General features: G+C 40.1%; 1 protein-coding gene across 1 annotated transcript; it reads left to right on the top strand.

Moving 5' to 3' along the window:
* On the top strand, positions 1-27,484 carry APPBP2 (amyloid beta precursor protein binding protein 2). The gene is made up of 13 exons (XM_087751823.1): positions 1-155; positions 10,388-10,476; positions 11,641-11,792; positions 12,524-12,647; positions 16,919-17,087; positions 17,887-17,976; positions 18,464-18,531; positions 18,611-18,716; positions 19,090-19,214; positions 19,404-19,489; positions 19,900-20,090; positions 20,505-20,670; positions 21,549-27,484. Exons 1-13 carry the CDS (start codon positions 15-17, stop codon positions 21,800-21,802), a joined length of 1,761 nt encoding a protein of 586 aa, XP_087607949.1. The 5' UTR covers positions 1-14; the 3' UTR covers positions 21,803-27,484.
* The last annotated feature ends 158 nt before the right edge of the window (positions 27,485-27,642 follow it).

Here is a 27,642-nt window from a genome sequence, read left to right on the forward strand (position 1 = left end):
TCCGCACACCCAAGATGGCGGCGGTGGAGCTGGAGTGGGTGCCCGAGACGCTCTATAACACGGCGATCTCGGCCGTGGTGGATAGTTACGGGCGGGCCCGGCGCCGGGACATCCGCTCGCTGCCCGAGAACATCCAGTTCGACGTGTACTACAAGGTACGGGGAGGCGGCGGGGGGCCGAGCGAGGCTGGGCCCAGCCGGGCCTGGGGGAGATGGAAGGAGAAGCGGGCCGGGGGAGGAGGAGGGAGGGAAGGTCCGCTCCCGGCCTGCCCCGGGCCTCTCCCCGGGGGGCTCGGAGGTGAGGGGGCGCAGGGCCTCGCCCCCCCGCCGGCGCCGCTTGGCCGCCGGTGCGGAGTAGGGCCCGAAGGACGGGCTGGGGGAGCGAGGGCCTGTGTGCGGCCGCCTGGGCTGCGGCTGAAGGAGAGGAGGCTCCGGGGGCCTGCGGCTTCCCGCCTCCGCCCGTGGGCGCCTGGCCTAGGTGAAACGCCCGGGGGCGGCGGGGAGGGAGGCCGGGGCAGCCCCGTCGCGGAGGACACGGAGAAGGGGCCTGTCCTTGGGGGCCGTGGGGTGCGGGCCCGGGGGCGGGGGAAGATGCCTCCTCGCTCTTGGAGCCGGAGAACGGGTAGGGGCAGGATGAGACCAAGCTGTCTGTAATGGAATATATGGCTTGTGTTTTTTTTTTTTTTTTTTTCCTTTTTTATCCCCTCTTCTTTTTTTTAATGTATTGGAGAAGGTGATGTCAGTGGTAGAAGGAGCAGAGTTTGCCATGGTTTTGTATCTTCAGTGATCTGGTAGGAACCAGATGAAAAGAATTGAGACTCTGAATGATACAGTTTATTAGCCTTAAATCATTCTTTCATGAAAGGGCTGTTTCTCATTCAGCTGCCTCTAAAATATCCACAGTTAGAGTAAAAGGTACACTGAGTTGGTCCATTAACTTCTGTTGTCCGCTAAATAGGCATTTCATCCACGTACAGGAACGGCTGGAAATGAGTATTAATCGGGGGAGAAACAATACGTAGAAAAACCTAAGATGGGGGATAACCCTTCTTTCCTCTGACAGTAAATTTCTAAAAATCTAGGATGTGCTAAATGAAGTAACTCTTTAGACAAATCTTTATGAAACAGGAGTAGTGGCCCATCACTATAAAGAGAGTAACAGTATTTTTAAGGAAGGCTGATCTTCACCAGAGGCAGGGAAGCTGTTTCTACAGCGTTGAAACAGGCATGTACGTTTTCTGTATACTACCCATTACTTGTCTGCCTTATGTGTTGAGAAATATGGAAACCCCTTTTACCACATAGGAGCCTGCTCACAGATAATGATGTGGTTGACACACGGCAATCGTTGGATGAAGACTAAAGATATGGAACTAACAATGTGGAAGAATATTTTGGGGTTTCTTTTTAACTGTTAATAGGTATGACCATTGACAAATAAGCTTGCTTGGCACTACCTGTCCTGATGTTCATTCAGAGGATGGTACTCTGTGGCTTTTAAAAGCACAAAACCAAAACCTCCTTCTAATGATGGAAATATTCAAGTATATATTATTCCCAGCTTGTTTAAAAACTCATCTGTAGGTGAGCTTCATAGATAATTGACTTCTTATCCTTTTATTAGCACTCTTCAGTGGTTGCGTTGAATCAGATTCATGTGGAGTTGTTCCACAATGAAAAAAGAACCAGCCGTATATCTGACTTCTAAAGAGACTTTCTAATCTGTTCGTTCTGCTTATGTACGTTGGTATGTCGTCTTGTTGGGCAGATGATAATAAACGTGTTAAGGACCTGTCCTCAAAATAATGTTTCTGTTGTACTAATCATTAGGCAGTATACCTTTTGTTAATGACAGTAATTTGCATTGCTTTTCCTGTTATTTCTGTGTTTTGCAGCAGGACAATCTTTGATAATCTGAAATGTGTAAGGTGCACCTATATTCCTCTTACAAATGCACATCTATGAGATGTCCATGTACGGAATAAATAAAACTAGGCTGCACAGCGCAGTGAGTGTTTTCCCATTGCTGGCAATGGTAGCCTAGGCTTCCATGTCTTCGCTACTTGTTTTTTTAATCTCTTTTCTGTGTAGGAGAACCTATCCTCTTTAATAGTCACATTCAAATTAGCCTGTACATAAATGTAACTAAACCTTGGATGGGATGCTGAAGGGAAATCTGCGGCCCTTACTAAATGGTGTTCTGTATGCGGAGATGTCTGCCTGCAATGAGTTCCTTGAAGCCTAGCCCAGATTACAAGTCTTTTGGAACAGTGCTTGCATTTTTCTATGCACCTATACAACACTTAGTAACTGGTTCTTGATTTCTGTATTTGGATGGCTACAGCAATACAAATGGCATAGCTGAATTAGGTTAGAATGAGGACAGCATCGCGCCTTTGGACAGTCCTGTGATGTTGTGTATGGTGCTTGTTTTACTGTTTTGGTTCTGGATACAGTTATTTTCAAAATCATGTGGATATTAAGTACCATTTCAGGTTGGTGAGCGATGTTTAGTACATCCTGAGCATCAAGTTCTTTAAAGCACAACTAGAATTTCCAAAGTCACTAACAGTCTTTAAAGTAAGACAAACTAGAAGACTTTTAAGTCTTTGTTCTGACTACATGGTGGTGGTTGTTGCTGCTGTGTCGAGGGGGCGTCAGTTAGCTGTTAGTATCATATGGAATAGTACTTATTCTTTAAATACAGCTGAGGAAGTGATGTGTAATTGAGGATTTGCATGAATATACTTGCATTTAGACCTTGAAAAAGATAGAGAATCACTTTCTTTGATTATTCAAAGCAATAAAAATGTTTCCAGTCTTTCACATATAACTTGTAAGTAATGGTTTGTTATCCAGGTATTAATCATGATTTGTGATATCGGAGAAACTGCCGCTGATTTTGCAAAATATATAAGGTAGTATTGGATTTTATTTTGATAGACAGATGTTAATTGTCTGTGGCCATGCAAAACTCTTTTTATCATATTCATTGGTATGAACACTCAAACTTAACATTTGCCGGTCTTGCACAGTTTGCCAACCTGTCCACGTTGATTAAGAAGATACAGGTAGGATACAGTGCTATTGCAACAGCGGAGACAGTCAATGTGCTATTATTCAAAAGGGTGGAAAATGCTAGCGGAGTGTCTTGGTCTTTGTTTTTCCCCAGGGTACCCTCTAACCCAGTGTTTGGCTCTGATTATTATCATAATATATTGCCTTTATTTCCCATTCCTTAAATCCAATTGCTTTTAATTCTACATATTCCAGAGTTGTTAACTTCTAGGACATGCCTTATCACCCTGTGCATTTGCAGTTAACGATGAAGAATCAAACCTGGGATAGTTGCAGAATGTTTTTTGTTGTGGACTCAGTAAGAAATGGGTTCTGCTGCAAGGCAACAGGTAAATAACGCTTAGTATTAGGAACCTGCCTGCTTCTTTCTGTGGCATTCTCAAACAATGACTAAAGCTTAAAAAATGGCGATATCAGATAATCATGATTGTAGTAAAACAACAAACCTGTACTGGTCTAGCAGGGTGTTACTGGATTTTTTTTTTTTTTCCAAGTGGCATTTGACTTTTCTTTGCAACCATTAGAAAAATAATAGAGGCAGAGGATAATGCTTGTAAGGATATCCTGGAAATTTTCAAGTCTACATTTGTGCTAAAAAGTATTTAAATGCCTTATTAATCACAGCTGTATTTTGAAGAGCTTAATAACTGGTATTGTTGCAAGTAACACCTGCATCTGGTGGGGGGGGGGAATATGTGCAAACATGATATTTTGTTTCCTTTGTGTCTTTGTCAGATCCTGGTTGTGTTGTTTCCTAGTAAAACTGGTTAGGTTCTTTTTTGTTTTTGGGGGGGAAGAGAGAAGAGGGTGTCTAGCTTTTAGAAGCCAAAGAAAGAAATACTCTGGATCTCAGTTAAAATAGGATGTGCCTGGCAGGTAGGCAGCATTTGCAGATGCCAAAATTCTGTGTTAAAAAGTAGATGACAACTGGAATAAGCTATAAGTCCTCGAAAAAAACACAAAATGAGGAAAATCAGATTATTATATTCTGTAGTTTGCTGGGGAGAGGGTAGTGTTTTGAGGGAGGGAGTTCGTGTAAAGAATCTAGTTTCTGTTGACAGAAATAAGATATTGAACTATCTAGTCTGATGACTGTTCAGTTAGTATCTTATATAGAATTTGGTTCCTTCCCCTGTGCCTCAGCTTTATATTCTATTATGTGTAATTATCTCATTTCTTTGGTTCTTGTGGTGCTTTTGAAGAGATATTGCTTCATTAGTTTTAGTGTTCTCTATCATAGGTATTGCAGTTACGCACTAGCAAGCTGATCCTGGACATGTATTGGCTCACAAGGAGTTTCATCCAATGTTTATTTTCCTTTTGGAATGTCTTCTGGATTGTGTGTTTTTCTTTTTTTGCATTGATTTTTCTTGAAAATCATTTGGGTCCAATGTTCTTTGAATGTTTTCTGATGAGATCATTAACCACATGAACAATTGGAGATGACATTAATTTGGTTTAGTTAGTTAGTGCAGACCTGTAACCTTTAGTAATTGCACTATGCTAACTTGTTTTGCATTAAAATTTTTAGGCAAAATCCAGAAGGTTATAATCATGCTTTCTCTTTGAAGTGGTAGATAAAACTTCTGAAGTGCTCCTACCTTGATGTGAATCAAAACACCAGATTTTGAGTTTAGATCCTGATAGCTCTGACTTCTATAATAATGAGTGTAGCTGTGGTATCAGGTCTCTTAGCTGTATTCTGCTAATCCAAAAAAGAACAAACACGGCTAATAAAAGCTCTTGTGTTGCATCTAGGTATTCTTTGAACCAAATAAAATGAATAAACAGGAATTTGCTGACTGTTCACAACAAGCAATAGAACGTCAATTCTCTGCATTGCAGTAGAGATTGTTTTTACTGATGGAGAGTGATTATAAGCATAATTTCTATAAGGTTAGAATAAAACTAGCTTGTCCCAAGACTTCAGTCTCCTCGGTATTTGACGAGAGTGAAGAGGATAAACTACCCATGAAATGAAGTGTGGCTGTACTGCTTTAGTTTTGAGGTTTTCTGACCAGAGGACTACAAACAAGGTCATAAGCAAGCAATGTATGAGGGAGGCAAAAAAATCCCAGAGCGAATGGGTTGTATTTTGTAGGATTTCTGCTGTGACCGACCAGTGTGACTTCAGAAAGACTTAAGTACATTCATGCTGCTGTATTTTGGGGCGTCAGAAATTAAACGTATATGTGGGAAACAACCACGATTTCTGCATGTGTGCACACACACGTACAACCATTGTGATCATCTGGTTTGACTTCCAGTAGGACTGGAAGTAGTAGGACTTCACTGAATACTGTTTGAATTAAATCACATCCTTGCATCGCCCCCTTTTAAATTAAAGCCTCACAGTGAAGGAGAATCATCACTTCATGAGTTTTTTTTCCAATTAGTATTACTCTTTATTTTAACATGTGCCTTATTTCTGGAGTCTAAATTTAGACTAGAACTGAACCATCCTTCCTTGTTATGTCTTCACTGGTTTGAAACTTCTTGCTTTTGCTTACCATTCTTCTAACGTGTATTACTCAGTTTGCTTTTTCTTTCTTTTTTTTTTGAACCTCTTAACTATGGGGCATGTTTTCTAATCCTGATATGCTCTAGCTTCCCGATTTTTTTCAGTATCCTTGTTTAGTCTTAGATGCTAGAACCCATCGTAATTCAGATAATGACGTCACATCGTGGACAGAGGTGTTCAGGTTCTGCTGAAACAATAATTCCTATTTCCACCTCATTTCCTTTGTACTGGTTTACCTTCAAAGCAAACTGGTTTTCCCCATTTACTGCTGAGCAGAATCATACGTGTGTGTGACTGTAAGGCTCAGATTTTGTATCCCTTGTGCTGGACTCTGTGTAGATGTGAAACAAAAAAACTTGCTGATGTGGTACAGAAAGAGGAGTGAGTGGGAAGATGTGGAGAAGTTTGCTGTGTGTGGAAAGCAGTAGGCTCCAAAAGTTGTCTCTGAAGTTAGGCTTATTCAATAAGGTCGGGGGTTTTTTTTCTTGATTATTTATTTATTTGATCGAGGTTCATAAAGATGAGCCTCATAATTGGCAGTATGTTTTCAAAGAAGAGCTGCAAAGTTTGCCCTTTTTTGTGCCCTAAACAATATCCAATAGAACTAGTGCTTGTCCAGAGGCTTTGTAGATGCTTTTGAAATTGATTGAAAAGAATCGAATGTACCTACACTTCTGAGTATTTTCTAAGGCTGTTCCCCCTGCCACATCTCTAATGAGTCGTTTGTCAATAGATTGATTCAGTGCACTGTTGACTGTCAAGAAACTTCCACCGTCCGTGTTCAGTAGGTTGTGGTTACAGCCAACCTTTTTTCCCAGATACTGATGTCTGTTGATTAAATATACAGTCCTTCCCAAATTTGGCATAATATTCCACACTACATTATTAGACATTACTAAACATGCCTGGGAGCTCCTTAGAATTCCTTGTATTTTTAATTCTTACTGAAATATCCGTATTTATTTTTCAGTTCTCTTCCAAAATGAAGCAATAGGAGCATATTTTTCAAATTGCGTATGCTACAGTTCTTCTAGAGGGTCCTTTTACAACTGGTTAGAATTAATATTCAGCTGCTTTAAAATGTGATTTTTTTTACATTTTTATTATTTGTTCATTAAGTTTAGAAAAATCTTTTCTCTTGTGCTTGTACATAGTGAAACAGCCCAGAGTGTTGGTGACACAAATACCGTATAGCTTTTTCTCTTGTGTTACGGCTTTGCTTTTGCTAGCAGTTTAACATTGTCTTTATTTTCAGGGTTTGCTAGGAAGCAGTTAGAGCTCAGCTTAATCTATCCAGAGAGAGAAATCTGACAAGAACTTTAATAGAATTACATGTGCATGATGATATAATAATAGATAAGTTACAAGTTAATGTTATTAATATGTTTAGTTGAGGACTATATGCTGCTTTTGAATGTTTAGGTGGATGTGTTAAGAGTTAAATATTAAGCCTTAGATCGTGAAGGAGGATCATGGTGATTGTCTCACAGCTATGCAAACCAGTTTGATTGTGCATGTGTGTAATAATACATCTATATATTAAACTTATACCTCGGTTCCTGTCTTCAGTGCCAGAATTAATGTGTCAATGTGAGCTGATGAAGCTGGAGGTCATATTGTAGGCTCTTATTCATTTTTCTACAGTTAAAGAAAAATAAATCTCTGTTAAGCTCCAAATAGGTTAAGTTTGTGTCTAAGACATTTGTTTCTTGAGAAAAGAATAGTTCTTCAGAAGTCCAAACCTCTGCCATTCTTGTCAGGGCATGTTTTTCTTGAATCACTATTTTGTTTTGTTTTTCATGTTATGTAGCAAGGCTTGTGGTCAGGAATTTTGTCTCTCTGGAGCTTTAACAAGAGAGCCATTTCTTCAGTGCTTGCAACTGCTTCTCAATGGGCAAATGAGTGTTACTGAATCTCCTGGAATTGCTTCACAGTTTGACGTATACTCACTCACTATTTCCATGTCAAATTTTGTTTGAAAATATTGCTGTAACAGCTACAACAGTTTCGAGAGACTTCAAGCTGAGTTAGTTCCTTAAAAATGTTTGCAAGTATGTTGAGGGAAGGGGTCAATAGTGTGGTAAACGTTCCAAGGATACTGTATTTCTGGTTATACCAGTGAAAAATAGGTTGGTGGTTTTTTTTTTTCTGCGTGCCAGAATGGTACAAGTGTTTACCTTTGAATTGGGTTGAGAGATGCGCAGACAGCAGGCTTGGACCTTCTGGGCTGCAAGCCAAAATTTACATGTGCCTGAACTAATTGATATATCAAAACTGAGGGTGTAGTTTGGGACCTCCTCCCTCCCCCCCAACCGGGGCATTTATTTAGTAGGAATTTAAGAATCAGATGTAACAGCAGGCATATTACAACTTATGTTTATGTAACTTCATAAATATAGTAATTTTTAAAACTCTTAATACAGTTAGTATTTGGTAAACTAGTGTCAGAGTAATCTCTGGGATTTTTGGTTAGCACTGCAAGGTGATAAGGGGAAATGATAATGTACTTAGTTGAAAGCCTAAATGTTGAACGTGTGATAGTACTTTTGATTAAGTCCTGGTAAAACAGCTTGGGTATATGTCTTAGTTTTGTCTAGAAATTTTCTTATCAATTATTGATAAGATGTCCACCTTCAGTTTTGGGCCTAGAATACTAGGCAAGATTTAATCCTCTTTTTTGATTGCGGAAAATATGTTTGGGGTTTTATAGAACAGTTACCATGAGACAGCTGTGTCGAAGAAAACGAGAACACTTCACCATGACTGTAGTTTTTAAATACACCAGACTGGATGTTCTTTCGCTGCCAGGAAAAATATAGCTTCAGAACAAACTCTGATCTCTTTGAAGTGCAGAGACAAGGCACTGTTTGCATGCAAACTTACACTGCTTTTTAAAGGAGTTCCTTTTCCCCCCCCCGTCAGCAAAATAGATGACTAAAAGGAAAACATTCATTTCTGGCAATTGACATTATTAGGTCAAAGTATTTTTGAAGTTTTTTTTGTAGGTTCTGTTGTTAAAATAACAAACTTCCTGTGCTGTAGAGTCTCTGTCATGTGCATTTATAATAAGAGTTGACTAAAACTAAATTTCTGGCTGGAGGAGCTGTTCTCACATGCTTTGTTTTGAATACTAATTCTTCTGCTTCCAGTGTTTGTGGAGAAAAAGGTGAACCAGACACAAGACACTTCTCAAAAAAAGTATTTTAAGAAATTATTAAAACTGAGAGGAATATTAAAATTTTCATTAAATCTGTGTTTGTAATTGAGCATCTCTAAATAATGTGTCCTCTCAGCCTTACTTTTGTGTACAGGGTAGGGGTAGCTGTGCTCCTCGTGTCCAAGTTCCTCATAGCTGTAAAACCTGCTTAGATAGCAGGGAGGACCTTGCTGTAGGTATGAATATGCCCGTTTTGGACAGCGTACGTTGGAATGTCTTAACGTATGGACTAGAAATTAGGGTCTTCTGAATAACTGGTAAGAGTGCGACGTAGCAGTGCTTCGCCTGCGTGCTCATGATGGCGTGAAACTCAAGAGTATGGTCTTGTTTGCGTCTACTGGTAAACCGTAGTTTTCCGATCCCTGCGTCGCATAGCACAGATACCACAGAAGAACGGCAATGGATCTTGAATGGCCTGCGTTGAAAGATGCAGCTTCTAGAGAGAAGTGCCTGTGAGACACGAGTTACTGGCTTCTCCCTCTTTCCCCATGGAGTTACTGCCTCACAGAAAGATTTTCTTTTTTTTTTTTTTCTTTAAATAAAAAAGGGTGTGTGTGTGTGTTTTTTCTAGAACACCTAAGATAACAAACAGTTGTACTGCAACAGTCCTGTGTGATCCAGTGCTGTGCCTCCAGCAGCGGCTGGTGATGGTACATCTGACTCTGGCAAGTGTACAGTGGTGCTTCCTTCGGTTACGTACCCTGCTTTCCATCATTTGTGGTTCAGGGGCTTCAAGATATCAGGAATTAATAGGCTGTGATGGATTCTTCTGCCGTACATTTTACAGTCACTTTTGTACCTATGTAAATTCTTAGTATTTATAGCATAATGCGGCAGAAAGCTCTGCAACTTAACTATGCATTGCATAAAGAACTGTCTCCGTGGTTTGTTTTTTATGAAGCAGCCAACTGATATATTTGCTTATCTGCAGACACAAATCAGTTTGGGCATAAAACTAGCCATTGCTTTTAATAAATGCATGAACAGATTCACTTGAGTCTTCCCATTTACTCATGCAGGAATTACTTGTGTAACCTCAGGTATTAATGGGGTCAGGGCTCATGCCTGTCTTGAGCCCTGGGTATTGGTGAGTCACCCATTGCAGGACTTGTGGGTTTGGCGTGCATTTATATGTATTTATTTATATATAACATAAAATCTATTTGCATGGCTGTATACTAGATTCTGTGTCATTTAAAAAAATGTTTTCAAAGCATTCGGTGTCAAAGAAGCTATTCATTGTATTTTTCGCTGGCTTTAGGGTTTTTTGTTTTGCCTTGGCTTTATAGCTTAGGTGTTGCAGTGTTTTGATGATGCAGGTGGGCATAGTAGACACTTGAAAATAAACTTGTGGATAAAAAAAACCTTGAAACCGCCTATGGAGCTCTCAGAGCTTGTTTTGAAACACTTAAGTTGTGCTCCTGTGTGGAGATAATGGAACTATTACTTTTTAGTCTGCTGTATTTCAATACTTTGAAGTCTAGATTCCATCATAAGTCATCTTTACTATTAAGCTACATTTCCCAGAAGAACTCCCAGTCTTAAATTTTTAACTATATTTATATTTTTCAGCTTTACCAACAGGGCCGCTTATGCCAGCTGGGTAGTGAATTTTGTGAACTAGAAGTTTTTGCAAAGGTGCTACGAGCTTTAGATAAAAGGTAAGTATCTTAATATATTGATAATTCTCATTTCAGCTCTTGCCTCTTGATACGGGTTTTGAATTCGGAAGATGTCTCTAATTTTCTTGGTCTTAGTAGCCCATCTATTAACCATAAGAATATTTCTTTAGATTTACAGATGAAGTTTTAAGTTATGAAATCTTTCTCTCTCTTTGTCTCAAAAAATAAAACAATTGGAACTTCTGTGTAAATTTATGAAGTCATGTGTGGTACTTGGTCCCCAAAGTGCTTTCTTTGTTCTTGCTGTGCAGTCTGCTGTTGTGGTTTAACCCCGGTAGGCAGCTAAGCACCACGCAGCTGCTCGCTGACTCCCCCACCCAGTGGGATGGAGGAGAGAATTGGAAGGGTAAAAGTGTGAAAACCTGTGGCTTGACATAAAGACAATTTAATCATTAAAAAAAAAAAAAAAAAGGGAAAAAGAAAACAACAGAGAGAGAGGAAAAAAAAAACACAAACAAGAAAAACAAGTGATGCAAAACCCCCCGGTTGCTCACCACCAACTGATCAATGCCTAGCCAGGCCCTGAGCAATGGCAAAGTATCTGTTTCCTGCTGTTGTAGCAAAATGTAAGTGAAGGGTTATCAAACTGATAGGATTGCCCCAGTTTAAAGAGTTTTCCTGTCATTAAATATTCCAATTTGTGGTGTTTTGCTCAGAACTCAGACTTTTTTAGATCAGATTCTTTGTAACCAGAACAAGCTTTGAGTCTTTAGACATACCTCCCTCCCCTTGTTTGCATGTGTGTGATGTTAATAGGTTTGTCACTGCTTGTTTATCCGCAGTTTCTATGGGAGTTGTGGGGTAAGGGTGGATTTGAGGCTTCCTCCCCTCTAAGTTTGAGCTGAAAATGTTGTTTTCCAGTTTTAATATTGTGTGGGTAGCTTGTGTTTAGCTTACACTGGAGGGTGTCCTTGTGAAGAACTTTGTGTACACTCACTTTATTTGTTGGATAATCCAACAACTGTAATCCATTAGCCTTGAGATTGACAATTGTGCTTGTATTCATCTGGTTTTGGTTTGAGAGAGGGTTGGAGTTATTTCTCTGAATCACTGCTCATTTGAATTCATGGCACTCAAGAGCCAGCTGACTGCAGTGTTTTAAAAACTTCATGTGTAATCAAATTCTGTTTTCTTTTGTTTCAGACATCTGCTTCATCACTGTTTTCAGGCTTTGATGGACCATGGAGTAAAAGTTGCTTCTGTACTGGCCTATTCTTTCAGTAGACGGTGCTCCTACATAGCAGAATCGGATTCTGCTGTAAAAGAAAAAGCAATCCAGATTGGTTTTGTTTTAGGTAACTGGTGATGACAGGCTGTTTAAAATATGATACTTTCTTTCACGTGAGCTTCAGTTTAGCTAATGCTGATTTTTTTTTCACGCTAGTGTCTGTGATTTCTTTTTAAAGAACGTGTGTGTTTGGGATGTAATTTTTAGAAAACTACTTGCTGTCTTAAGAAAAATATATCAGATTTTAATATCTGAGAATATATAGGCTTATCTTTGCTATTTCAAATGTTTTAGATTTAAGGTTTGTTTGCAGCTGTGATGCTTAATGTTAATACTGCATAATTTTAGTATTGGTAAGTATTTCTTGACAGAAAACTGTAGGAAAACTATGTAATACCAAAAGTCATCTTCAGCTGCAGAAGAATTCTTTTACTCTTACATTTCATCCTTTTCCATTCAGCACCGGAGGGTTTAACCTTGACAGGATTCCTGTACATAGTATGCAGTTCTATGAAATTTTGTCAGAACTGTTTTGTGAAACAGAAAAAGGCTGCCTTTGCTCTCACTTTTTCCTCTTTTTTTTTTTTTTTTTCCCAAGTTGTTTAGCAATGCCTCTCTGTATTTTGGCAGGGGGAATACTGAACTAATGTATTCCTGTCTTTATATTTATTCGTAGTGAAATACGAGATAAGTAGTCTTCTTACAAGACTTGAGCAAACCCTTTTTCTCTTCAGAAGGTGTTTTGCTGTTCAAATTTCTGTTCTTGATTTTTTTTTTTTTCTTTCCCCCCCCCCCCAGGGGGGTTCCTGTCAGATGCAGGCTGGTACAGTGATGCTGAGAAGGTATTTCTTTCCTGCCTTCAGTTATGCACCCTTCATGATGAAATCCTTCATTGGTTTCGTGCCGTAGAATGTTGTGTAAGGTGAGCTCACCTTTAATTCCTATGTCTTACTGTGAAATATGCATTAATGTGTTACCAACTTTAGTATTCTGCTGCACCAAAATACTTTCCTGGCTGGAGCTGAAGATCGGAAGGTGCTTGTTTTTCACAAATTTGCCAAATCCAAACACAAATGATATAACTACAGTTGAGCAGAAATAAAAGGAAGTCGTACCTTTCCTGATTCCAGATCCAGTGCGTTCTCTTGCTCCATGCTGAGCTACGTAACTATGTGATTAGGTAAATATCTACATGTCTAATTCTTCTGGACGCTTTCAGCCACAGCTTAAACAGTTGGAAAAGAACTTTTGCTTTTCCGGCATTTGGGTTTTGTACCTGCCTTGTTTCTCAAGGCCTGTAGTGGGGTCCATTGGGATTCAAATTCCATTCACAGAGGCCTCCAAGATTATGACTTTTTAGTTTTTAGTTGTTCTGCTCTTACATCTGTATATGTAGATGTGTACTATGCTGATGCAGTCTGCAGCAAGTAGCCAGGTTGTTTTCATTGGTAACACCTTGACTGACCTCTTTTGTGTGCTACAGGTATAAACTCGAATACGTGTGTGCTAGTGAGCAGAGTTAAAATGGGGTTTGGTTGGTTTTTTTTTTTTAGCTGTTGTAATGAACAACAAAGTATGTACTGTATTTATCTGAATATAGGGCAAAACTTGTTTTGGAAAACTGCTCCAAAAAAACCCTGCATCTTGTTCATGGTTGGACAAATATGAAGAGTAAATAGGCTTTGCCAGTAGCTGCTTATTTTGTGTGCCAACGAGAGGGCCATGGCAACAGCTGCTGCTCTGCCTTGCCAGCTACCACTGGCTTTCATTCCAGAAATAAGATGATGCCAGGAGAAGACTGGGCACACATACACACCTTCCTAGAACTGGGGAATAATGGATGTAGTACCACTGTTAGTACTTGGTCCTTTGCCTTCTAATAGAATCTAAAAAAAGTTTCCTAGTTGTATTGGGCTGTTTGGCAAGCTGGAGAAATTGCCTTAAAAATAAACTCCCTCCCCGTCTCCAAATAGAAAAAAAGGTAAAGGAAGGAAAAAAGCGAACTCCTTCTCTGTTGGACAACAGCATACAGCCCGCACAGCTGTGGAAAGAAGACTTTCATTTTGTGCTAGAAAAAACCATCCTACGTTAGGATGAACTCTTCTGAACGGGAGATGTTAATTCTGTTTGGGTAGAGACAGCCATCGTTCTTGTAACGAAAGCTGGTGGCCTGCATGTGACATGAAGTCCCTCTGGGCAACAGTAAATGAGGAGACACTGCTTTATGTTCAGGCATCTCCCACACAATCAAATAACAGCATCGTTCCGTTGGAAATGTATCAAATAGAAAGAATTTAAAACACTTTCAGAAGTGCTAAGTATGTAAAATCTGAAAATCTTTTTGTGGGAGAGAGCAGTAATTTATATTTGGCTTCAAAGTCGTGAGGCAGTAAGATACACATGTTGTTGTTGCTCTCTAGTCCCTACTGTGGAATATCGTTCTTACCGCTGTCCTTGCACTGGAGTTAGGTGGAGTTTTGAGAGAATGACATTTAAGTCCAGCTTTTGAAAATATGACACCTTATAAAAAAGTGGCTGCTCTTATTCTAAAAGCTAAAAAGTCTAATTTCTGGGAGTTTAATACATTGCATTCTTAATAGACTACACTTTAAAGAAAAGTGAAGTTTTGTGTTGTTTAGACGTAATTTGGTGTTTCTTTGTACTAGCAGTAGTAAATTATATGGAGAAACTTGAGAAAGTTGGAAGACTTGAGATTTCTAGAAGCTTGTATACTACTTTCCTGCATGTGTTGTGCTCCTTTTTGGTTTGCTTTCTCTCATTATTGTGTGTTAACCAATGCGGCACAAATACATATTACAAATACATGGTTCTCCCACGTCATTGTTTCACATTTTGCTGATTCTTGTTGGTTTTTCTGATGTTTTCAGACTTCCTGAGCTGCTGCGTAACATTGCGTTTGCTACGTGTGTATGCTCTTGGAGAATGATTTTATTTGGTCGGGAGGGAGCAAGTTATTCCCAAGAGCTATTATTGCAGACATCAAAGAAGATTCATAGCTATTAGCATAAATGTCCTAAGGCATTTATTCTTCCTCTTGGCTTTATCTTCTAAAATTCCTTTGGATTAATAAAGGATTTGTTGTTACTCAAAACTGGATCACATAAACTCCGCTTTTCCCAGAGGATTGAGTTAGGTTTAGCTTGGGTTTTTGGTCAATTTCTTTGGTTTTGGACACTATTGCTGAAGCATCCAGATACTGGATATTATCTTTCCCGGGTGCTTATCTGAATTGCAGTACTACCCCTGCTGGCTCATACCATTACATGGGATTTGAGCTTCCTATTTTTGATGTTGCGTAGCAGCTCCCAGTTGAATGGTGTAGGCAAAATAGTTTCTTTCTTTAGAGAAACTGTAATTGCTTAGTTTTTCTCTCTAGTTTCTTTAACATTCCCGTCTCTTGCTTCTTGAATGTTAGATAGCTTTCTGCTGCCCGTGACCAAGAACGTGATGCACTTCTACATCGTGTTTAGTTCTCAGACCTTATTTAAGGAAAAACGTGGTCATTGCTGCTTTCTTTCTGTTCTTGAGCCATGTTGCTGTGTGTCTCATTGGAAAGCTGCTGTTTGTTTATGTAGCTCATTTCAGGGGTTTTTTTTGAAGGTTTTTTCTTTTGATCTTCTCTTTGTGTGGCTAATTCACATCTGCTGTGTGCTTGCCTGCCGCTCCCTTGTGAAAATGTGAACTTTATTTCTGTTCTTATTTGAGTTTCATGATACTTTTCAATAGGAAAGTACAGGAGGAGGCTGTGTTAGAGGCAGGCTGAATTCGTAGGACAAACTTAGATGTATTCCTTTGCTGTTGCAGGAGGCATGGCTACAATAACTTTTATAAATCTCTGCTCGGATTTAGAGAAGAGAAACATTTGATCAAAAACCTCCCTGTTCCTTCCTCCCCCCTCAACAGTCTATTGGAAGATCTATCATAATGTATCATAAAAGGTGTAAAGTGCTGTGCCTATACATTAGCTCACATTTTCAGAGTTTTAGCCTCTCTGCAATACAGCCTTATGTTCTGCTTCGCTTCTCTCTGTATTTCTCTTCCTGTGTTATGTTGTCCTCCTGGTTTGCAAAGGCTTGCCTGATGTTTTTCAATCTCTATTGCTCATTGTCTACTAACAGATTTCCAGGAGGGACAATGGAAGTTCATTTACCAAAATTTCATGTGTGCTAAATGGCAGGCATTTGCAGTAGAGAAGGAACAGCTGTCTCGTCTTAGCCTGCTATGGGTAGGAATACGATTCTGCCCTTTAGGCTTGGAATGTGATAACACACACATTTCTAATAGATCTCTTTAAAGTAAATAAGCATCAGCTTACACTTACAAAAAAACTTCTTTACTTTTGTTTTAAATAGATGCCAGAAGCCAAAATTCTTGTTTCTCTAGAGAAACAAGAGTGCGTTTCAGTAGCGCTGCGTTCTATGGTTTGCGTTTGGCTGTCGTTTCATGAAGCTCCTGTTAATCCTTCAGATGGAAAGGCAGCGGGTTAGGAGATGGGGCAAGGTGGGGGGAGAGGGTTTTTAGAGTTGTTGTGAACTGGGTCGACAAAGCGGTCTTTGCTGGTGGTGCTAAGTCAGTGCTGGATATCATGGCCAATGGATGTGATTTGAACCTCTTGTGAAGACACTCCCCTTCTCTACCTGCTTCCCTCAAGCCCCCCAAACAAAACAATGCCCACTTGTGAAGCACTGCGCTACGTAAGGTTTGAGGAAAAAGTGCAGAGAAGCGTGAAAACTACCTGTGTCTGTCCTTACTCAGTGTCTGTTTCAGTCTACCGTACTTTGGAAAGGAGGTAGAAGGGATTTAATACTGTATATTGCAGGGTTTTGGAATTTTATCAGCGTTGAGAAGAATGGATTTTATGAGAAATAAAACAAAGCCACCACACCAAAGTGGTTCAAGCATTGGATATGTAAAACAGCATCAGTATGTAAAATCATTTGACATCTCCAGCAGTAAAAATTCTTGCCATACAAGAGACAGTGTACTGGTGTACTGAAACAGTATTCTGTAAATAGTTCTTCTCTATTACTGAATTCAGACAGTGCAGTTTTGCTGGGATGACAGCCCGGCTCTGTTGTAAGTATAATACCAAATTGTAGATCTGTGGTACTGCTGTATATTGAAATGGTTTATTCAGACACTGTTTAGAAGAGCTCTTTACATCTTCCGAAGGTTGCTGCACGTTCGAAACGGTAACTGTAAATATCACTTGGGAGAAGAAACATTCAAACTCGCTCAGTCTTACATGGACAAACTTGCAAAACACGGTCAGCAGGCAAACAAAGCAGCGCTCTACGGGGAGCTGTGCGCGCTGCTCTTTGCCAAGAGCCACTATGATGAGGTGAGTGGGATTTTGGTTCTGTTTTTCTTCAGAAAGCTGGTTCGAAATCTGCTAGGGCGTTCCATGAGTGGCTCGTTATTCGCATTATCTTTTAAGCAAGAGTTCCTGATCTCTTTTGGTACCTGCGTGACAGTACCAGAGGAATACTTGATTTATTGACTTTTCTTTCTATGCATTGTTCTGAGTTAGTCTGCAAGCTCGTAATGGTGCTTTGACGAACATTAAGAAACGATGCGTGATAGATAACCAACACATACTGCCAATCTGTAAATGGAATATTATAAAAAGCTTATTTTAATAGGTAAAAATGAATAGCAGAAGATAGGTAACGCTTCTTTGCACCTGTTTTATAAAACCCTGCGACTTAAGTGTAACCACTGTATAAACTGCTGTTTTCCTTTAGCTCCTAAGTACACTGACCGGGAAGCTGTCCTACACAGTACGAATTTTGGGGATTACTTAGAGATTATAAAATACCCTTTTTTGTCTGTAAAAGATAATACAGTCATTGTAAGTATACATAACTTAGGCCAGTATAAAATACTTTACAGTATACTGTATATATGTACATATATATAATATGCTTAGTTTACAGTATTAACCTTAAGAGAGCTTTTTAAGTCTGTCTTTTAAGACTTGGCTGAACAAGTTTCATTACCCATAAGGGATTGAACAGAATTTTTAAAATTTTGTAATGTAAATGACCAGTTTATTTTTCAGAGCCAAGTAATATTTTTCTTAATGTTGCAACATAGCGAAGTTCCAGCTTCATTACATTGGTAACTCCTTTCTTCGACAGGCTTATAAATGGTGTATAGAAGCTATGAAGGAGATCACAGTTGGCCTGCCTGTAAAAGTAGTAGTGGATGTTTTACGACAAGCTTCGAAGGTGAATTTAAAATCTTCCATGTTTCTTTTGTAACTAAATTACTACCACCAATGGGTGAGGGTCGGTAGCGCCTCCAGAATAACCAGGTCTATTTCATCAGCCTTACGGCTGCTTGTTTGTGTTTAATTGGCCCACCTCAGTCTCAGACCTGTGGGGATTTGGTTTTTTTCCCTCTTCCCGATGCTGAGTTACAGCTGTTCAGACGAACGTCATGACAAAGTTAACCCGCGAGCATTCCATAAAAGGGTGGTCTGTTCCCCTGCCTGATCTAGGCTAGGTACAGTACCAGCCCCTCAGGCATTTATGGCAGAATAAAATACAAGTTTATTAATGTTACCTGTGAACCTTTTCTTAAATAACAAAAAGTCCTTTAATAACCATAATGATATTTTGAAATTAAAAATAGGAGTTAGCAATTGGGCCAGTATCTGGAGGAGAGGAGTTCTGAGTATGCACCTGCTCACATGCTTCATTTCAACCTGTTTAGGCTTGTGTTGTAAAACGTGAGTTTAAGAAGGCTGAACAGCTGATAAAACACGCAGTATACCTTGCCCGGTAAGTAGCATTCCAAAAAAACCCCTTGTAAAATTATGCTTAACTTGCCTTGATTTGTAATGTAAGTATGTTTCTACAGGGAGCATTTTGGAGCCAAGCACCCCAAATATTCTGATACGCTACTAGACTATGGATTTTATTTGCTCAACGTAGACAATATATGCCAGTCTGTTGCAATCTATCAGGTATGCAGCAGGGCTACGTGTCTGTCTTCAGTTTCTCTTGATATTCATAATCTCTCGAATGTTTCTGCTGAAACTCACATACAGTTAATTTGTAGAGATAGATAATAGTTGATTTAATTACTGCAATGCTGCTTGTTGTGTGGGGTTTTTTTTTAAGAACAAACAAACTGACTATGGGGTTTTGCCCTCCCCCCCCCCCCGACTACTCTTAAGTGGCTTTTATGTATTTACTACCTCAAGCATGTAGGTATAGGCCCTACAGCATTTTAGAGCCAGTAGATTTACTTTTTCCCCCCCTTTTTAACAAAGAGAGAGATTCATTAGGGTGTTTTCTGTATTAACTGATGAAATGGTATTCTTGTAACTCTTTCAGACAGCTCTTGATATCCGGCAGTCAGTATTTGGAGGTAAAAACATACATGTAGCTACAGCTCATGAAGACTTGGCTTACTCTTCGTATGTTCACCAGTACAGCTCTGGAAAATTTGATAATGCACTGTGAGTACGATTGTTGGAGGCACTGGCAGCAAGTTTAGTACTGTAAATGGAGAAAAATGTTCTTAAACGATACAGACTTTCCTATTAGAATTTAAATGCATCTGCTTATTGCATTAATGTTTCTAATATTTTATCAGTCAGCTGCTAACTTAAATATTGATCTTGAATCTTCTGTTTAAACTCTTTCAGATTCCATGCTGAACGTGCTATTGGCATTATAACTCACATTCTCCCAGAAGACCATCTTCTCTTGGCATCTTCAAAGAGAGTTAAAGGTAGTATCCTTAATTGCATTACTGGGACAGTTTGAAATCAGTCATTCGGATATGTTTATCCTCTTCCCTAACAGAGGCAATGTAACTTGAAGTTTTTTTTAAAATGGAGATTGCTCCAGAATACTCTTCGGAGTCCTCAGCGTTCTCTGTCAACACGCTTGTAAAATACAAAAAAACTTAGCCGTAAGACTTCTTTTGGGGGGGCAGGAGGGGGGTAGTAAAAATACGGAGTATAAAAATATGTGTTGAGAGCTTGACATCTGGTCATACCTGTTTGAAAACAGTTTGTAGTAAACACAAAGCCTGATTAGATGTCTCCCGAGATATCTCGGGATATCTCGGCTACTCAGAGTTAACATCTCTTTGCGTTTGGAACGCAGTAACGTTGTGTTTTTCTCTCCTATACTCAGCACTTATCCTGGAGGAGATTGCAATAGACTGTCACAACAAGGAAACTGAGCAGAGGTTACTTCAAGAAGCTCACGACTTGCATCTGTCCTCACTCCAGTTAGCGAAAAAAGCCTTCGGGGAGTTTAATGTACAAACAGCAAAACACTATGGCAACCTTGGAAGACTGTATCAGTCCATGAGAAAGTTTAAGGTAAGATGATATTGATGTAAAGGTCTTGACTTAAAATGTGCAAAACATCTATGAATCTGCCACAACAAATGATGATTTTCAATGTCCACAATGCATAACTTCAGTTGGTAGCTTTATGGTTGGAAAACTTGTGCTTCATAATTCATCTCTCCAAAGCTTTGTGCAAAAACAATCCCTTAAGATGCACGGTGCCTTCAGAGAAGGTGGCAGCAATTTTGATGCCAGAAGCAGTGATACTATTTGCTGATCCACTTAACTTGATTTGGTTTTGGCTTTCTTACTTTTTGCCTTTTATAAAATACTACAGACTACTTAGTCACTACGTGGGTATGCTTCTTTAAACCTTCCTTTTTTTCTCTTTTCATGGCACGGTGAGTGGTGTCTGACTGACCTATGTGAATTTGATCCTCGTAGGAAGCGGAAGAAATGCACATCAAGGCAATTCAGATTAAGGAGCAGCTTCTGGGTCAAGAAGATTATGAAGTTGCCCTGTCAGTGGGTCATCTAGCTTCTCTCTATAACTATGATATGAATCAATATGAAAATGCCGAAAAGCTTTATTTGAGATCCATAGCAATTGGTAGGTGATTCGTACAATGTGTGACTTCATCGCAGTTTTAGTACTACAGGAAACGTTATTAAAAAGCATATTGAAGTTTTTAGTGAAGCACTTAATGGAATGCAAGGTGTTTATTGTGTATGTGCTTTCTGTCCAAATATAATGCTTTTTCTCGAATGTTCTCCCGGGGACTGAATTCTGGAACTGTATTATTTTCCGTGCTCTGTCAGAGCTCCCTCTTGAAAGCATCTGGAATCTGACGAATTACAAGCTGCAGTGTTAGTCTATAGACTACGTTTTGGAGTTGTGGCTACAACTTAAGTGCAGAATGTAGTTAAATTTTGAAAGAAATGGAAAACTATTGTGGCTGTCAGCCTAACTATGCCCTCATTAAATATTTTTTTTTGCCCATTATAATCTGCAGTGAACTTATAATTCCGAATCAAACGCCTCTTTGGGACATGCTATAGCTCAATTCTGAGACAGACGATCTTACGTCATACAGTTATGTACAGCGTGTTAATACGATTTTAAAGTAGAAAACTGAAAAACAACATCACTGTTTAAGTTGAATTTGGAGTGAAATTGCGACACAAAATGACTGCCTTCTTTATATGACTGGTAGATTTTTATGCGTGTAAAGCTATCGTACAGTTAATGATCTGACTGCGGAGTCCCTGGGGACAAGTTACAACACCCTTAAGGGAGAAGGTAGATAGAATTCAAACCATCATCCAGGAAGCTTGCGTGTCGCTTGTGTTCTTGGTTTAACGTAGCAAAAACGTGATGATTTCTCATAACAAAAAGGTTCGTGTTGTTGGTAAAAATGCCACGAGAAGTAAGATGCATCGTACGGGTGGGTTACCTTTTTAATTTTGTTTTCTTTTGGACTTCTACAGGAAAGAAGCTTTTTGGCGAAGGATACAGTGGACTTGAATATGATTACAGAGGTCTCATTAAACTGTACAATTCCATTGGCAATTACGAGAAAGTTTTTGAATACCACAATATTTTGGCCAATTGGAACCGGTTGCGGGATCGGCAGTTCTCGGTTACGGATGCTCTGGAGGACGTAAGCACCAGCCCTCAATCCACTGAAGAAGTGGTCCAGTCTTTTCTGATGTCTCAGAACGTTGACGGACAGAGTAGCTAAGAACTTGGTCAATTAACCAGTTAAGGTTTTTTCCCCCAGGTTACAGGGGGAAAAGTCATACTGTGAAATCTAAACCATGTAGTTCTCTGGGGGCTGGAATTTGCATTGAAACACTGGTCCAGTCTACTGAAGAGTGCCCATACGGACGAATGTGTGTTAAATTCTTATCAGCATGTGTATGGCATGTTTAGTTCAGCTCACATTTTTAACTTGGTATTCCCGAAAACCCCTTCTTTCTCTCTTCTTTCAAAAGAAGCTACTTTGCAGAAAGTCTGCAAGAAAACATTCAATAAAACTGTTTGAGTTCAAAAGAGTTGCATTCTTATTACGAGTGGAAGGTTTCATCAGGAGCTTTCTTCTGAGATATAGAAAGAATAAATGCTGTACTGCAAGAAGTTATACGAGAAAGGTCTTTCTACTGTATGCATTGTAGCAAAGTTAATCGTAAATATCAAGAAAAGGGAGAAGGCCCTAGCCTTGGCTGCTGCCTTATGAAGAAAAGTGGCAAGGAACCACTTTGGAGAGCAACATACTCTTTGGGAACCACGACAGGTTGTTAAGCAAGTAACCACCGTACGTTGTTTGTAATATCCTGAACTGGACCAGTGTTCGTCTGTAAGCGATAGAAGATCCAGTAGACCAGCGATCTTAGTTTTCTTTGGTACCAACCAAGAGTGCTAATCTTCTGAACAGGACCAGGAAAAGCAAAAGTGGACCAGCCTGCTAGAAACAGTTTTTGGACCAGTGGCTTTAATTTAATATTTCTGCCCCTGCATTCACTTTTACAGTAGAGTTATTTCATTTAGATGTATGATCAGTGCAAAATTATATTCATGTAATAGATACAAAACTAGGAAGTGAACGTTCTTTAGCGGTTGCGATGGCATGTCTTTACCTAGTAAGCTTATACAAATATTAATGTCAATGCCACAAGCGAAAACTAGAAACGCTTAACTATTTGCTGCAGCCATTTTTTTTTTTTTTTCCTTTTTGAATGGGCTTACTCTAATAATTGAGGCAGTACCTTGTTTATACCAGTTAATAGTTTTGTATTACAATCCAGTTCAATTTTATGTTTCTGGAGAACACAACTCATTGTATAGTTTGCAGGGGTCAGCGGAAAATGCCAAAAAGCACAACAGGTCTTTTTTGTGATGCTTCATTTCTACATTAAACAACAGTACAACCAGAAACCGATTCCTTTATATTAATTTAAAAAGCAGAAGTCAGCTGTAAAGATCCTTTAACAATGCCTATCTCACTAGCTTGTCTTAATTTTTCTTCTGTTGTGGGGGCTGCTTGGCTGTGTGGTTTTTTGGTTTGGGTGGTGTTTTTGGTTTTGTGGGTTTGTTTTAGGTTTTTTGGTTTTTTTAACGTTAATGTTGAGCTAATACTCATTTGAAAGTCTGTAACATAGCAAACTAGGAACAACTCGCTGCTGTTACCTCAGTTCTCATAGCGGCACAGAGTGCCCCTATAGTTGGGATTCTGTCAGTTCTGGCTTTCTCCCTCCTCCCCTGTTTTCAGGGGTTTGTAGCTTGGCTGCGGAAGGCCGGTCCGAGCGGAGGCTCAGCGAGCGCGGTTCCTGCAGGGCTTGGGCTGGATGTTTTGTTCGGGGTCTGGGTTTTACTTTGTTTATGAAGTTTGGGGCAGGGAAAGCTGCTTGTTGGCCCTCGAGAAAGAGTGCAGAGAAGAAATAGAGATTTCGGACACGACTGAGCTTACCGGCTCTTTTAAGAACTGAAATTTTACAGGCCAATAGTTCATATACTGGTGCCTTCAAGTATATTTTGGGGGGAAAGGCTGAAGAATGCCAACTTTAAAATGCGGTTATGTAATTAGCGAATGCAGATTTAATGATTGCATACTTGGAATATCTTCACTGACGTGGAAAGAAGTATTTGCATAAAAAACCCCTGTGGTATTAAGACTTAGACTGCAGTATATCCTCAACAGCTGTTCAATGAAAATCCAACTTTAAATTACGCATGGATTTAAAGTTTAATTTATTTATAGCAATTTTTGTTTATGACTGCTTTAGGTGCTACAAACACTTAGCTATCTACAGGGCAAAACATTTTTATCCCTGAATGCCCATACAGCAGGGCACTGATGAATTAAAAGTTCTTATTAATTCTTAAGTCCTATTAAAACTATTTAAATGAAGTATGTGATACTAGTGTCAGAACTTAGGCGGGGAAGGTGTGCTTAACATTGCCCTAAAGAAGCTGTGTAATTTCTGTACTGCAGAAGCGTTGAAAAGCTTCAAAGCGGGTACGTGGATTTACACTCGCGTGATCTGGAGACCATTTATTTGCTCAGGGTTTCCAGTCCTGGGTCTCCATTTCCAGCTTTTGACTGAGGAATCTTGAAGATCTCAAGGCTTTGTGTTTTGGGATGAGGAGCATTCTTGGACTGATGCCAGTGAAGGTGGTCTACGTAAACCGCTGCCGTTACTTCAGCTCTGGTGCGTGTACGTGTTTCGTGGTTTGCCTTCACGTTAGGGCAACCAGGAGAGCTTCCACCGTGGGGCAGGTTAGGGAGGTGTTATGCTTCTGTCTGATGACCAGGTGCGTTAGTTCAGTTTGTTTAATTGGTAGCTTTATTCTCAAATCTTGCTGGGTGGGTGTACTTTTCTTTATTTCCTAGAGCTCCTTCACCAGCATGTCATACACTTTGGTGCGTTGGCTTGTCTGGAAGGGATTAAGGTCCTAGATGTCACCCAGAACTCTCCTTCCTGAGGGACTTTGGCCAAGAAACATGACTTGGCCCAGAGTAGCTGCAGTGATCCTCGTGGGACTGCTAGCATGCTTTTCATGTGGCAGAATTAAATCCTGACTTGACTCTTGGGTTGAACCTCTCGTTGTAGCGTCTCCGCAGCTCCAGTCATGCCAAGGCGTGTAAATTCTGGAGAAAGGTAGCTGTGGCTGGTTGCTGAAGTTGTTAAAGCACAGGAGGTTTGCAGAACAACTTGCAGCTGTCTACAAAATGCTCTGTTGCCTGCTCTGCATGCCGTAGCTTGGAACCTTCGCCTCATGCTGTCCTTGCTGCAGATTTAATATTTATTTTCTGTGTAATAACGTCAAACTGACCTTTCTAGTTTTTGGTTCCGAATCTCCTAAATTGAGTTCTCAGACAACGTCCGTCTCGGCGTCTGGAGATCATTTGAAATGTCACGGTGTTAGTCGTTAATTCCTGTTACTGTCTCTGCTGTTACAGTTTGTTGTTTGATATTTTTGAGAAAGTAGGAGTCCAGTCGGATGACTTCAGAGGAAGGTAAATGACTTGTCCCTCCATGCCAGCGTGGTTGGAGTAGGTCGCGTAGCGTTGCTTCGATATTTCATGACTTCTGCGGCTGGCAGAGCTAAAGGAGCCGAGGGTGTAATCCCCCGCGTTCTCCATACGGTGCGGTTTTCCAGTGCAGAACGTGCCAACGCGAAGCCTGCGCCTCCCTCTCCCCCCTTAGAGGCAGAACTGGGGAATTCCCCTCCTGTCGTACCCCCAGAGCAGGTTTTCCATACGCATCCGAATGTAAGTACTGGGGAGGGGGGCTGGACCTGAGCCTTGCACCTCGGGAGGGCTCGCGCCCCTCCGCCTCAAGTAGCCGACTGCGGAACACTAGATAAGGTTAATTAATTAGTGGCATTTTATAGACGCACAGCGCACCCAGCGCTCGCTGAGCGGGTGCTGCTTGGTGCTGGCATTAAAGGGGGAGACCTCTGAGTGGAAATCCAGTGAAATGCATCTTTGGATTTTTTCTTTTTTTCTTGAAGGTAAGTAATTTAATCACACCAGAGTAATTGGACACAAGTGGTGAGGACGGGCGTCACCTTAAGGAAAGTTATTTTAACTATTGTTTAAATTAAACCCTTAATGTTTTCTTTTCACCATAATGGTGTTTGAATCGGTAATTCTATGTACTGTTTTATGCGAACGCTGCAGTTTTAAAGAGAGGGAGGAAGGTGATGTCAGGCTTCCTCCGCTGTTCCCAGGGCTGGGGCTGTTGGGGTGACTCCTTATGGAAGGGGAAAAGCGCACGCAGATTTTAAGAGCTGACAAAAGGGGAAAGCTGCAGAAAGATATTTTAAAATAAACGTATCCCTCAGCTACTTGAAGTACCACAAGTAGTGACTGTTTGGCCCCAGACAGTTGTTTGGTCGCTTTTATAGCATGGTATTAACTCCAACCAGTAAGTGTCTGCCTTGGTACCCTGGGCTTCGCGCGCACTCTTTGCTCTGTATCGAGGCCGGTTGTTTAAAACTTTTTTCTTTTTGCACACAGTTTTTGTTAAACAATTTTGAAGGGGTTTTGTTGTTGAATTCTAACTTATTAGGACAACGATGTTCTCTTGTAACTTTAAAAATCAAGCTTTTCTTTAAACGTGCTGCAGTCTGAAATTTGCTGAAGGTGCCATTGTGCTGCTTCTCATGGTACAAAAAAATTCCCATTTAACTTGATTTCCTTTTTATAGTCCTATGGTAGAGTACAGAAAGGAAAATGCAGCGTGCCTAAAACATGATTGAAGCTGTTGACAGAAACTTTACCTGATTCGTGTGGATGGGATTTGACTTCACAGGCTCGCAGCAAATAGCGGGGGGGAGATGCTGCCGTTATCGGTGTTTAAACGGAGATCCTTCCCTCTGCTGCCTGTGCAGAAACCTTATTGCATCTAAAGGTCATCGTTTCCCTTTTTTCCTTACGTTTTCCAATAAGAAAATTACCGGCCAAGCGTTAGTCGCGAATCTGCCTCTTGTTGCGGGCGTTCCCGCGTTCGGCGCGGCTGGCCCGGCACGCGTTGTGTTTCTTGGCCTCGCGAGGGTTTCTGTGAGAAGCGGGGAAGAAATTTCCTTTACCCAGAAATAAACTAAACTCCGTACGCAAAATCGGCGGCACTGGTAACGCTTTTGTCCCTACATCTCAGGAATGTTGTAGGCAGTGAAAGAGGTCTCCCTTCGGTGATACAAAGGTGCGTGCTCTAGGGTCTTGGTAACAATATCTCCTTGCAATCCTAGGTATCTATAGCATGAGTGGCCTTAGTGGGTTTGTTGAAGTGCACATTTTTTTTTTTTAAAGTAAATTTTAAGATTAAAAAAATATATACTATATAAATATATAGAGATATTTAGAAACTTGGTTTGTGGTGCACAAGTTCAGTGTTGGATCGCTAAATAATTGTCGCAGGTACCATACGTGTAAGTTTTTCTTTTATGTATATTCCTCTATGGGAAGCGATGTTGCCATGGTAACTACAACTTTACAATTTCTTTACTACTTAATGATGTGAATGAACTCTACATTTTATTGAATATTACCAGGTTCAGTACTATTTTTATACTTTATTGAACTACAGGGGATTTTAATTTAATAGCATTTTAAAAAAGATGTTGCTTGAACTGTATAACTGTAGAAATCGAACTACTTATACAAAAGCCACCTCTCAACCAGAATCTCTGCCTGTAGTGCCACCTTCATTTATATGAGAGTATCTCGATCATTACTAGACTTGGAAGACCACCCTACTTGTCGTGTCGACTCACGTTTCCTATCCTACTTCTCACAGACTGCAGCGCCCGACATTATTTGTAACCATCAAACCATACTATGTTTGTAACCAGCATTGTGATATTCTGTAACTGTATTGCTAAAATGAAATATTGACCGAATAAATATAGTGTTCCCGCATTTTCAAGTATCGGCATTGAATTTGGTTAAAACTTTGCTTTCAACAACCACCCACCTTCTTGTTCCCCCTTGCCTCCCCTTATCGTCACGCGTATAAAAGGGGGTGCTTGGCTGCGTTTGCTTTTTAACGGCGCGTTAGAGCAAGGCTGGAAGTTGAG

The sequence above is a fragment of the Nipponia nippon genome, unplaced genomic scaffold, assembly GCF_047370975.1.
Source record: "Nipponia nippon isolate SJK-2023a ecotype South Korea unplaced genomic scaffold, ASM4737097v1 scaffold_15, whole genome shotgun sequence".
Taxonomy (NCBI): Eukaryota; Metazoa; Chordata; class Aves; order Pelecaniformes; family Threskiornithidae; genus Nipponia; species Nipponia nippon.

Coding starts and splice junctions, on each gene's coding strand:
- APPBP2 (XM_087751823.1), top strand. CDS start 15: ATGGCGGCGGTGGAGCTGGAGTGGGTGCCCGAGACGCTCTATAACACG. Junction 12,648..16,918: donor GCCGTAGAATGTTGTGTAAG/GTGAGCTCACCT, acceptor CATCTTCCGAAG/GTTGCTGCACGTTCGAAACG. Junction 18,532..18,610: donor CACGCAGTATACCTTGCCCG/GTAAGTAGCATT, acceptor ATGTTTCTACAG/GGAGCATTTTGGAGCCAAGC.